Raw genomic sequence first — 12027 nt, forward strand, 5'->3', positions numbered from 1 at the left:
GTTTTTTGTTTTTTCTGCATCAGTACTGTTTACTAAATTGGTTTAACATTTCCTTTTACTAAGAGCTAAAAGTTACTCAAATCCAAAGAAACCACAAATATTCTGAATATATTCAAAACCATTTTAGGGAGTAAATGAACTTTCTATTCACATGAGAACACTAGATTACATGAGAGCAGAATTAACACTTCTTACGTTGGAGATTGCTACATTTAGACGGTTGTCATTGTCATTAGAAAACTTTTCATCACTGGACAATGGCTCTGGAGATCAATACACGAGGAAGTTGAAACTGTTCCTATTGTTTTAATCATATATTCATATCATATTATCATTCTATTGTTTTATCATATCAGATAAATAGAAATCATATTACTAAAATGTGTGAATGTTTATAAAGCTAGCATTAAATTCATCTTTTCAGTCTTTTGCCATTTTCAGTTCTTTAAAGGCAATCTTACCTGAAGAATTGTGATTGTCTTTGTTTAGTCTTTAACTCACATTCCAAACGGCTAAATTCTTTCTGTACTTCCTGAAATTCACTTTGTTGATTTTTTAACTGCATGCTTACATCTTGAATTCTAAAAACATAAACAACATCTAAAATTAGACATTCACTGATGAATATTATTTTAAAGTTAAAATCCAGTTTAAATAAAAAAGTAAAAAAAAAACTATGCACATTTACATATGCATGTCTTGTATATAAGTTTATCTGATTTGGGAGAGGAAGGGGGAAGCACAGAGGTGGTGGGCCCAAGGGTGAACCAACTCAGCAGTGGAACCCACTAGACACTAGGTTGGAAATTAACTGTACATCTTGGGGGGAGAGAAGTTGGGTGGGGAAAAACTGGGAGGGAATGAGGGAGGGAGTGACATTGTTCAAAAGGAAATGTATTCATTACCTGACTTACTTAACTGTAACCCTGCTGTACATTACCTATATACAGTTTTTTAAATGTCAAATATTACAGGAAAGGTTTTAAGAAAAAAAATAGTAGTCATTTGTCTTTATCCCAATTCCTACTGCCAAAGGCAACTGCTTTCAACATTTCCTTGTTTCTCTAAATATTCCTATCAATGTGACTAAACACGTTTATTCTGCTTTCCCTTAATATCTCACTTTAGTTATTTTCTAATGAAATACAAATGAGTTAAGATCTGGTTCTACAACACATAATCATGACTTGAACATGATCGTACACACGTAATGTCATATAAAAACAGATAACCAGTCCAATGCTGAGATGACAGCTTTATAATGTATCAGGACCCTTCCAATGCTCTGAGCTTCCATCTTTGGAGTACACTTTATTCCACAAGATGGAAGGGAAGCTCCAAGCATCACATTGACATTTAGACTTGTAGCGAGAGAACAATGGCCCCCTCCATGCCTTTTGTTCAATCTCCTGGAGGTTCTACTGAATACTTTTGTTGAATTTAGGCCATAGGTCATACCTCACTGCATAGAGACAATTCTCTAATGTACCTGTAATGTGCATCTAAATTTAGACATTCTCTGACAAATATTATGGTAAAGTTAAAATATACTTTAAATAAAAAAGTTTTTTAAAAAAAACTATGCGTACTTACATATACTATTATCTAATGGCACTAGAAAAAAAGTTTGGAGAGGAAAACACCAAATAGTAATTGTCTTTGGGGAGGAAAAAGAACTGACAAGAGAAAAAGGCAAAAAAAAAAAAAATGCTAGAGGAAAGTGAAACTTTTACTTGGTATTGTTTTGTTCAGATTTTTACAATGAGCAAGCAGACATAAATGTTAAAGTACAAGTATTATATAATTTTTGCTTAAGTAATAAATATATGTAACTTAAATGTCTTTTTTTTTCCTTTCCTTTTTTCTTTGGTTTATTCCCTCCTGTCATTGCTTTTTATTTCTGTACCCCTTGTCTCATACACAGGTTTATCTGATTTGGGGAGAGAATGAAGTCCTAAGTTCAATGCATATCCTACAAAATTAAGGAAGTTGAAGAAGGGGTGGAGTTGGAGGGGTGGGGGATGATGGAAGGGGTGACATTGATCAAGATGCGTTGTACTCACAAACGGACACAAATTGAAACTCCTTTGTACAGCTACTTACATATAATAAAAATGAAATTTTAAAAAGTGTGGGCATATTTAAAAATTATACCATATTGGTTTATTGCTGTTGGTTTATTAAGAAAAGAAAGATTTATTGTAGCTCACGGTTCAGAACTGTCAGTCCATGATGACAGAACAGGAGATGGCAGAGCAGCGCAGTTTACCTCCTCAGGAACAGAAGGGGAGGCTACAGAAAAGGCCACCAGTGACCTAATTTCTCCCACTAGGCCCCACCTCCAGTCTTTCACCACCTCCCAATAATATCATATTATGAACCTGTCATGGGACTAGGCCTCTCACTGGGTCAGAGCTCCAGACCCAACTGTCTCTGGAAAGCATCACAGACACATCCAGAGATGTGCTTTACTAATCCCCTAGGCATCTCTCTACTTAGTTAAGTTGCAGTGACGATTAAGCCCTCTTCGTGTCAACTTGACACTCAAACTTGTTTCCTTAAACATCCCACCCTTACCCCCCAAAAGGCCGTATCTGTCTTATAATGAGAAATGTATCTGATCCGTATTCAAGAGTCCCCATAATCAACGGTTCCAACACTGAATCTAGAATGAAATCCAAGTTCAGAGTCTTTACTGAGACGCAAGGCACTCTCTAAGCTGTGAGCCCCTGTAAAGTAAAACACAAAGAACAGGTACAAACTCCTGAGATACAATGGCAGAGTAAACCATGTTCCCATTCCCAGAGGGAGCAGTGGGAGAACGGTGGAGCGGATGGAGCCAGAGCAAGACTTAAACCCACTAGGCTAAAAACAGAATGCTGTAGCTCTGTCCAGCCCTCGGGCACAGCGGGGAGGGGGGCCAGTGGGAAGCCTCACCTCTGCGGCCCTGCCCCTGCAAGTCTCTCTCCTTGGCTGGCTCCACTTACTGCCTGAGGCTTCAGGCCTCACCAACTCGGGGCTGCCAGGATCAGCCCTACAGTTTTTGTCCAGTGCTTGCCCCAAACCACAGCCCTAGCATAGGTAAGAAGGACAAAACTAACTAAAGACAAGAAAATGAAAACGGAAACTTACAGATCAAGAAGTGTGACTTGAAGCAGTGTATTTTCAAGTGAGTATACATGTATGTATTTAAATTTTTGGAAAGAAAATGGGAGCAACTTTTGTCAGTGCTAAAATAGGATTACTATAAAGAATCTGAATTGGGAGGGCTGGTCAAGAGGACTTTAAGGTTTCTTTCTACAACAACTAGATTATTTATGTAATGTAAATTATGTAAATAATTTGTTTGACCTGAAACTCTAGAATTAGATTTTTACATAGCTTTTTAAAAAATTATCTTAATTTAGTTGTACAAGAGGGTTTCAATTCAATGTGTCCGTTTGTGAGGATAATGCCTCTTGATCAATGCCACCCCTTCATCTTTCTCCCCATCCCTCCCAAGCCCACCCATCCCCTCAAGTTACCCGGTTCCATTGTCACCCATGTACAGTGGATATTATGACTGGTAAATGTGTGTGTGTGCGCGCGCAAGTGCGTGCTGGTCTTGGGGCCTGAACTCAGGACCTGGGCACTGCCTCTGAGCTTCTTTTGCTCCAGTCTAGCACTGGACCCATAGTGCTGCTTCTGGCTTTTTCTGAGTAGTTTGTTGGAGATGAGTCTCACTGCCTTTTCTGTCCTTCCGATTTGAATTAAGATCCTTAGATTTCAGCCTCCTGAGAAGCTAGGATTATAGGTGTAAACCACCAGCACCTGGCATGAAGTTAAGTAAAGGGTTTTGAAAAAAAAAGCATACAATCTCTTTACGTGTGTATAGGCATATCTCAAGTTTATCAATGGGAAAATATCTAGAAATATTAGGAAGACATTTAAGTTTATCTAGTATGCTGCAGGATGACAGAATTTGGTGTTGCTTTGTAGGACTGAGGGTTAAACCCAGAGCCTAGTGAGTGCTTGGCAAGCATTCTACCACTTGAGCTATGCCCCAGCCCAAGATTAGTTAAAAGGGTGTTTTCAACATCCCTTAACAAAAGCCTACTTCAAGTATTAAGATTCTCTTGGAAAAGAACTCTCAGCAGCTTGTGTTTTTACAAAACATTTTCCAAGGTCATTTCTTGGCAAATATTCTTCAAATGAATGCTACACATGAATAATTCTCGAGCCCCCTGACTGGGTACCTTCAGAAATCTGGTCACATTAGTTCACTCTGCTGTGGCAGTGCACATTCACTTACTTCCCACAAATCAAACCAACAGGTTCAAACATACATACAGACACGAATGAATGTTCACTCTTACTGTATATATCAACTTTTTGAAGTAATTCACAAGATACTAGCATACAGTACATTCTGTGCAAGCATGTATTTCTCCTGAGCAGTCATAATTCTGCAGAGAGTTTGAACACTATGTTGATGTGAGGACATGATGTTATCTAGTCAGAGAGTGTTCCTGGAGCTGGAGACTAACAGCGTGTTCTAGTGGAGAGTGTCCTCACTGGGAGTTAGGGGAGTTAGATGAGATGGAGACTAACAGCGTGTTCTAGTGGAGAGCGTCCTCACTGGGAGTTAGGAGAGTTAGATGACTGGTATTATAAGCTTCTTGCCAATGCAACCCAGAGAACAAACACATTCATCACGCTTATCTACCTCCCAGGTTCTCTAAGTCAACCCGACTGTGTGAGAACCACTCTACTATAACACAAATGAGAGAATGGTATTAGAGTTGTTCCTTAATTATTCTCATTTAGACTACTTACTAATATTCTAAAGGAATTCTACTAAGATTCTAAAGGAAAATGATTTAAAAGTGCCTTTTTAATTAATCTTTTGTCTGTTATCAACCACATCAGACAACACAAAAAGAAACCTGATCACACCACTGAGGGTTTTAATCATCTGTGCTCTGCACACATTTTGTCATACTCTTAGGTCTGAAGATTAATTTGTTTTTTAGTTCTTCAGGTTGGTTTCACAGCAATTCAAGATGTCAAGAGGAAGTTCAGAGACTGAAAAAATGAGGTTGGGGATCCTCGGGATAATGTCCAATCCAAGTCTTATAAGCAAAGGCATCTAAATATCAAGGTGAAAATTAGGAGCAACAAAGAGATCAACCAAACCAAGCCAGTGCCTCCATCCTGGAGGAACTAATTTCAGAAACTGACAAATGCCTGCCCATTAGGAGAAGTGACTCCTCTAACTGCTCCTCTGGAATGAACCACCACAGAATACTTACAGGAAGTGAAATTACTTTTCAGAAAGTAGGAGTGAAGGGTCGAGAGTCTGGGTATTTGTAGGTAAGTCATTTAGGATTCAATAAAACTAGGAAGAACTCTTATTTTGTGAGAAGTCAGAAGCACTGTGTGAGGCCCTAGAGGCATAAAACAAACCATGTTACCTGGTATCAGGAGCAAGACAACTTCTACAATGCCAACAGGACAATGCACTGGACTGTGACGGCATTAGAATGTGAGGACACACAATAGCAATGATACTTAAAACAATTATCTGTAAGTAGAAATATTGTTGAGGGTTATTCTAGATATTTGAAAAGGTTATTGTGACACTCATATCTTTCTATCAAATTCTTAGTTGCTAAAATACATCTGTTAAGGTAGTTTTAATTTTATACCATTCATTAACCTATATGTATTGAAAAGTATTCAATAAAGGTTAGAAAAAAGGCTTTTTCCCTACCACTAAACTGAATCAGTACTGCTTTTTTAAAAAAATGTAATTTTACTGTTAATATTAAGGTGTTGTACAGAGGGGTTACAATTTTGTAAGTCAGGTAATGAGTATATTTCTTTTTTTGGACAATGTCATCCCTTCATTTGCTTTTCCCTAAGTATTGCCTTTGAAATAAATTTCATTTATTTTCATCTCATTTGAGCTTTATTTGATTGTTCATTTATTTTCTATCATCTCTTTAATGTGCAAGTAGCCTATTAAAAATAATTGATCTTTCTCTGGCTAAAAATAACTCTTCAAGTTTATAAATGCAAAAGATAAATTCTTTTTTTTTTTTTTTTGGCCAGTCCTGGGCCTTGGACTCAGGGCCTGAGCACTGTCCCTGGCTTCTTCCCGCTCAAGGCTAGCACTCCGCCACTTGAGCCACAGCGCCGCTTCTGGCCGTTTTCTGTATATGTGGTGCTGGGGAATCGAACCTAGGGCCTCGTGTATCCGAGGCAGGCACTCTTGCCACTAGGCTATATCCCCAGCCCAAAAGATAAATTCTTAACCCTGGTCTAATTTTAAAAGGAAACACATATGATCCTGCATTACAGGATTGATGCATAATTTCACAAAAATTGAGGCAAAACAGTTTAACATATATTCTTATGTCAACGGGATGGAAGATGATTTAGAGAACTGAAATTGCTACCATCATTCAGAAGCTAGTTACACTACATATCTGTAGATGCTATATCTGCAGGTTCAACCAGACTTAGATAAAAAATATCCGGGGTGGTTAAAGGTAGAGTAGAAAAGGGGATGGGATTATATCTGCATCAAAATGAACATATATTCAGTATTTCCTAAACAATATAAAACTACTTCCACAGCACTTGATATTAGGTATTATAATATTATGATATTAGGGTAATATGATATTAGGTATTATAATATAGAGAAGGTTTAAACTATACTGGGAAGCAATGACTGATGACCCATGCATGCCTGTAATCCTCTCAAGAGGCCAAGATCTGAAAAAATGTGGTTTGAAGCCACCAGAGACAGACAAATCAGAGATTCTTATCATTAATTAACCAGTAAAATGCCAGACTGGAGACACGCTCAAGTAGCAGAATGCCAGCTATCAGTAAAAAAGCCAAGCGAAAGTGAGAGGTCTGGAGTTGAAGCCACAGTACTAAAACAACACACACATACATTCAGTATACAGGAGAGAGTTGGGGGGGTAGTTATAGGGAACACAATGTTCCTTTTATATAAGGCACTTGAGCATGCACCGATTTTGGTGTCTAGACAGGGGAGTCCTGTAACCAGTTCTCCATGGATACAAAGGGATGATCATATTCTTAATAAAAGCACATTGTATATTTTTCAATGCAGACTTATATGTTTTACTTCCTTATTTGTTCTTTTCTGGTTTTAGTAACACAATATTCTTCAACTGATTAATTCTGAAGGATGAAAAGGCATATAAAATGTTGGATATTCTTCTTCTTCCCCCTTATTCTTCTTTTTATTATCTTTAAGTACTTATACAAAGGAGTTGCCACTCAACAAAGCAATTTGTGCCTCTTGATCAATGTCACCCCTTTCAACATTCACACTTGGATATTCTTTTTCATGTAATGGTTACCTATTATTTTGTTTGCTGTTTATTCAAGAAACTGACTCTGTACTCTTTTGATTCCAGCCAATCATATGACTGCCACTGAAGTTTTGTTCTAGGAACCAATCCAGTAGGTGAGTGTATTAAACGCATACCCCAAACAATCCACCAGAGCTCTACTCTACGATTTTTCTCTTTGGGACTAGAGAAAACAGCAGCTAGTCCCTTTCAACAAACAGTAACCACAGGCAGTAAAACTTAGGAAGTCTGGGTAACTCCCTCCTTTAGGTGGTGATTCAGAAATGATGGAAAGTCCTTCAGTGACTCAGGTTAGGAAGGGAAATTAAACAGAAGATCCCCACAGTACAGGATGGTTAGGAAGGTAAAGGGAGAGGAGCGAGAGGCAAGTAAGCAACTCTGTGTGGCCCAGAAATCTGAAAAACTTTCTAATTAATAAGTCTCGGGCTGGGGATATGGCCTAGTGGCAAGAGTGCTTGCCTTGTATACATGAGGGCCCTGGGTTCAATTCCCTAGCACCACATATACAGAAAATGGCCAGAAGTGGCGCTGTGGCTCAAGAGGCAGAGTGCTAGCCGTGAGCAAAAAGAAGCCAGGGACAGTGCTCAGGCCCTGAGTCCAAGCCCCAGGACTGGCCAAAAAAAGAAGTCTCAAGACACTGGAAGCAGGCAAGAAGAAGGGACGGGAAAGAAAAGAAGGGAGAATGTTGTTTAATAGTAATGGAACAAAGTAAAAAGTTTACTAGAAAAATAATTATTTTCTTAATATATTTAACCAAGAAAATACAAATTACTACAGCTACTTCCTAATCAAAGCTTGACTTATAATGACATTTAAAAAAAGCCCAAAGAAAATTTCAACACAAATTATTATGTTCATTTCATCCTTCAAAAAATGTAGTAGTTATTCAAAATTTAAATTATTGCAAGTCATATATTTTGAAAAAACTCAATTATTAATTATTAAATCATATGGCCAAAATACTCTTGAAAGAAGTTAAGGAATCTATTTTACTTTCAGTCTGTTTTCTATTGGTGTCTTAGGAAGTACTGTCTAATCTCAATCCCATAACCTTGCACTGAAAGTCACCTGCTTAGTGGTGACTTCCATAAGGAAGTGTCATGTGAACATTTAGATCACAGAACAATGCTGCTGCAGTCACAAATTAATTTTTAGTGGATGTGGATGAGGTTCATAAACATCACTTCAGTTACGGGACTGGCTGGGAGCACCAAACTCACATTGTTTCATAAAAGGTTCTTTGATGGCCAGAGTGCAGAGATGACCTGGAATGAAGACTTGCCTCATTCTGCTGTGCCCCATTTAGCAGTCGCCTCATTTAGTTGGGGTTTGAACATGTGGCCTTTGACTTTCAGAGTGTTTTTTTAAAAAGAGCACCAGAAAACTTTCAGAAATTTTACATTAAGATACTGACTGATACATGCATGTATATGGTGAAATCTACAAATATGTACAATTCAAATCATTTAAAATAAAATGTGATCGCAAAAATATATAAAATATTTTTAAAAATCCAGATTGCTTGCGTGTCTCTGAATCTTAATGTGCGAAAATGGAGCCAGGTAACTCAGGGGGTTGGGTGGTGTTGGGATGGATGGGAGGGGATGGTGAAAGGAGTGACACTCATCAAGATGCATTATACTCATAAATGCACATATTGAATTGAAGCCCCTTTGTACAACTACTTAAACAAAATAAATAAATGAAATAACAATTAAGTAATTCTCAAATGGTCCACATGCACCTTACATAAATCCTCGCTTCCCCTCAGGGAGCAATTGCTGCATTTAAGAAAGATACATTTTCCGGTTTGCTCTAAGTCCTACTCTGCTTATTTCCCTTACTCATTCTGGATTCCTTACAGGCACTTGAGATTGCCACTTCATCTAATTCTTCAAAGCACTGGCTGTAATTTAGATGTTTTAACAATCCACTTAAAACTCATCTAAAATAGTGTGTCTTTGAAAATTAAAGGGAAACTGCCTGCTGCTCACTGGAGGGATTCTTGAGAATAAATTTAAATTTTTATTTTGCATATTTAAAAATATAGAGAGAAGCCAGGTGTCAATGGCTCATGCCCATATCCTAGCAACTCAAGAGACCGAGATCTGAGGGTCTCATTCAAAGCCAGCCCAGGCAGGAAAGTCTGTGAGACTTTCACCTCTAACTAATAATCAAAAAGGCCAGGAGTAGAATTGAGTATCAAGTGGTAGAGCACTAGTCCTGAGCAAGAGAGCTTAGGGACAGCACAAAAAGGCCCAGGATTGGCGCGTGTGCGCACGCGCACACACACACACACACACTCAGGACACAAGGACAGAGCATGAATCCTCCAGACTTTTCAGCAGCCCTGGGTGAGGGGTAAGCTGCTGAATGCCTACCCATAGCTACTTGTCCTCACAGCTGACAAGAAGGAGCTTCTATGCCTCCTTCTATTAAGCAAAAAACAGTAACAGCACACCATCAATGGCCACAGCACCAACTATGCAAATGCTTCACAGATGCTTTTGCATTCAGAAAGTCCAGACTGGACTCAGAGTCTCAACTCTCCCACCTCTGTCTTCTGAGTGTGAGGATCTGTGGGCCTGTGCCCCAACACCTGATTCTAGGATTTTAACATGATGCAGGAGGGATGCTGACGTAACATGCAGACCAAAGCACCATGCTGATGTGTATAGTGCATCTTCAAAGCCAGGTAGAAATAGAATATCCCAAACAAAATTTAACTATAGAACGCTGTCTCCTTGTATATGATTTTTATGCCAAGAAGTCCACGCTATACTTCAAGTATATATACTTGAAAGTATATATATATATATATATATATATATATATACTATGTATATATACTTCAAGATATATTTCATAGTAAAAATCAAACTCAAGAAGGTTTTCTTTATGCTATTCCTCCAGAAGGGACTTGAAGACAGAGAATACACACACACACACACACACACACACACACACACACACACACACACTTCTCTTTCTAAAGAACAGAACCTAAAACCTCCCTTGACAGCAAAGGTATAATTAGATTTCCAGAGCCCTAAAGAAGAGATTCTCTTATATACCCTGACTTGACAAAGCTCCAGTATTCCACAAAGCACTCCATTGAGAAACAGAAGCCAGCTAAAGAAGATCTCTTGGAAGTTTCTGGATGGCTCCTTCATTGCACACAGGAAGCTATCCAGTAGTAAGCCTGAGGCATTTCAAACTAGCTGACCATTAAATTGCATTAAATCTTCGTCATAATTCTTTTCACCGGAATTTCATCTGAATCATACATTTATTCACTCATCAAAAATTTCCATTAATACAGAAGACTGGTTGGTTGAGCACAGCACTAATAGTGAGTAGTCACACCAAGAGTGCACAAAGCTCATGTGAGCACAGAGGATTCAGTCAAGGGAACTGAGTGGTAAAGAATGATTTTAAGGACATAAAGTCAGTAATTCCAGAAGGGCCTTGGCTGAAGTGTGAGAGGAGAAAGCACATTCTGGTTAATTCTTAGAGGTTCACATGACAGTGTGTGTACTATGTTATACAATTTATGCCTTTTCCTCAGTGTTATGGAAGACTTAAAGATCCATAAGCCCAAGAATATCTGTGCCATAGTGGAATTTCTGCCTCCATGAATTCATCCATCTACATCTTTCCCGAGTCTTCTTCAGCACCTTGTCTTTCGGGCCTGATGGCAAAGCTTAGAATGTATAGAAGAAGGCTGGGGGTTCCATCCTCAGCATTTTAGGGGGAGAGAGAGTCAAAGAGAGAAAGGCTAGGTGGCTGACTTTTGCTTGAATTGTTTTGAAAGCACAGTTTACAGATGTTCTTGGTTGTAGTGCTTGAAGCAGGCTGCCCACAAACTATAGCCATGCACTTCCATCCTCACACCTTCTTTGAGAAACTCTGGGTTCAATCGCCCCTGTCCAGTGTCGATGTCAGTTCTTTCCCGTTGCCGATTTCCTTCTCCTCTAACACATGGGCTTATTTCTAGGTTTCCTTGTGGTCTTGCTCTCTATTGGCTTCTCTACTTGAGCCTAGATCGCTGATATTCTCCCTTCAAACCAGGCCCAGTCTTGCAATTCCGTTTCCCTGACGTCGCAGAGTGGTAAGACTTTTTGATTCACCTGAAGCAGTCCTGCCGTCTGTTGGACCGTAAGGGTAGGGAGAGTAGAAAACTATGCTTGCTTAGTAGTAATAGCTACAACTGAGAAGGCCAAAGATGTTTCTCTCAGAGCTGTCCTAGCCAATTCCCGGTGGGTAGAGGGATCGTTATCAGCCCTGTTTCACAGACAGTGATGCAATGGCAGAGATAAGCAAGCAGGCTGAGGAAATGAAGCCACCCAGCCAGCAAGTGACTTTGTGAGACCTGAGCCCAGGCAGCAGACTCTTACATGCATGTGGCTGGGCTATACTTTGTTCTGACCTTTTAGCTTGGATATTTATGCACATACCATTTAAAAAGATAGATTTGAAGTTATATACTGTACTTGGGAGTCTGTCCTGAGAAAAGGAACTGGAAAGAGCATTATCAAAAAAAGAAGCTTAAAACCACAAATGCAATAGCATAAAGCAAAGTTATGTAAATGCTGAAATACATGTTTTTTAGAATTTCTTCATGCAAAACCCA

General features: G+C 38.9%; 1 protein-coding gene across 1 annotated transcript in view; it reads right to left on the minus strand.

Moving 5' to 3' along the window:
- Positions 1-12027, minus strand: part of Lekr1 (leucine, glutamate and lysine rich 1) — a 107067-nt gene that overhangs the window by 62261 nt on the left and 32779 nt on the right. The window contains exon 4 of the mRNA XM_048345859.1: positions 462-581. Coding sequence (XP_048201816.1) covers positions 462-581 — 120 coding nt within the window. The remainder of the gene's footprint in view (positions 1-461; positions 582-12027) is intronic.

This window comes from Perognathus longimembris, chromosome 5 (genome assembly GCF_023159225.1).
Source record: "Perognathus longimembris pacificus isolate PPM17 chromosome 5, ASM2315922v1, whole genome shotgun sequence".
Classification (NCBI taxonomy): domain Eukaryota; kingdom Metazoa; phylum Chordata; class Mammalia; order Rodentia; family Heteromyidae; genus Perognathus; species Perognathus longimembris.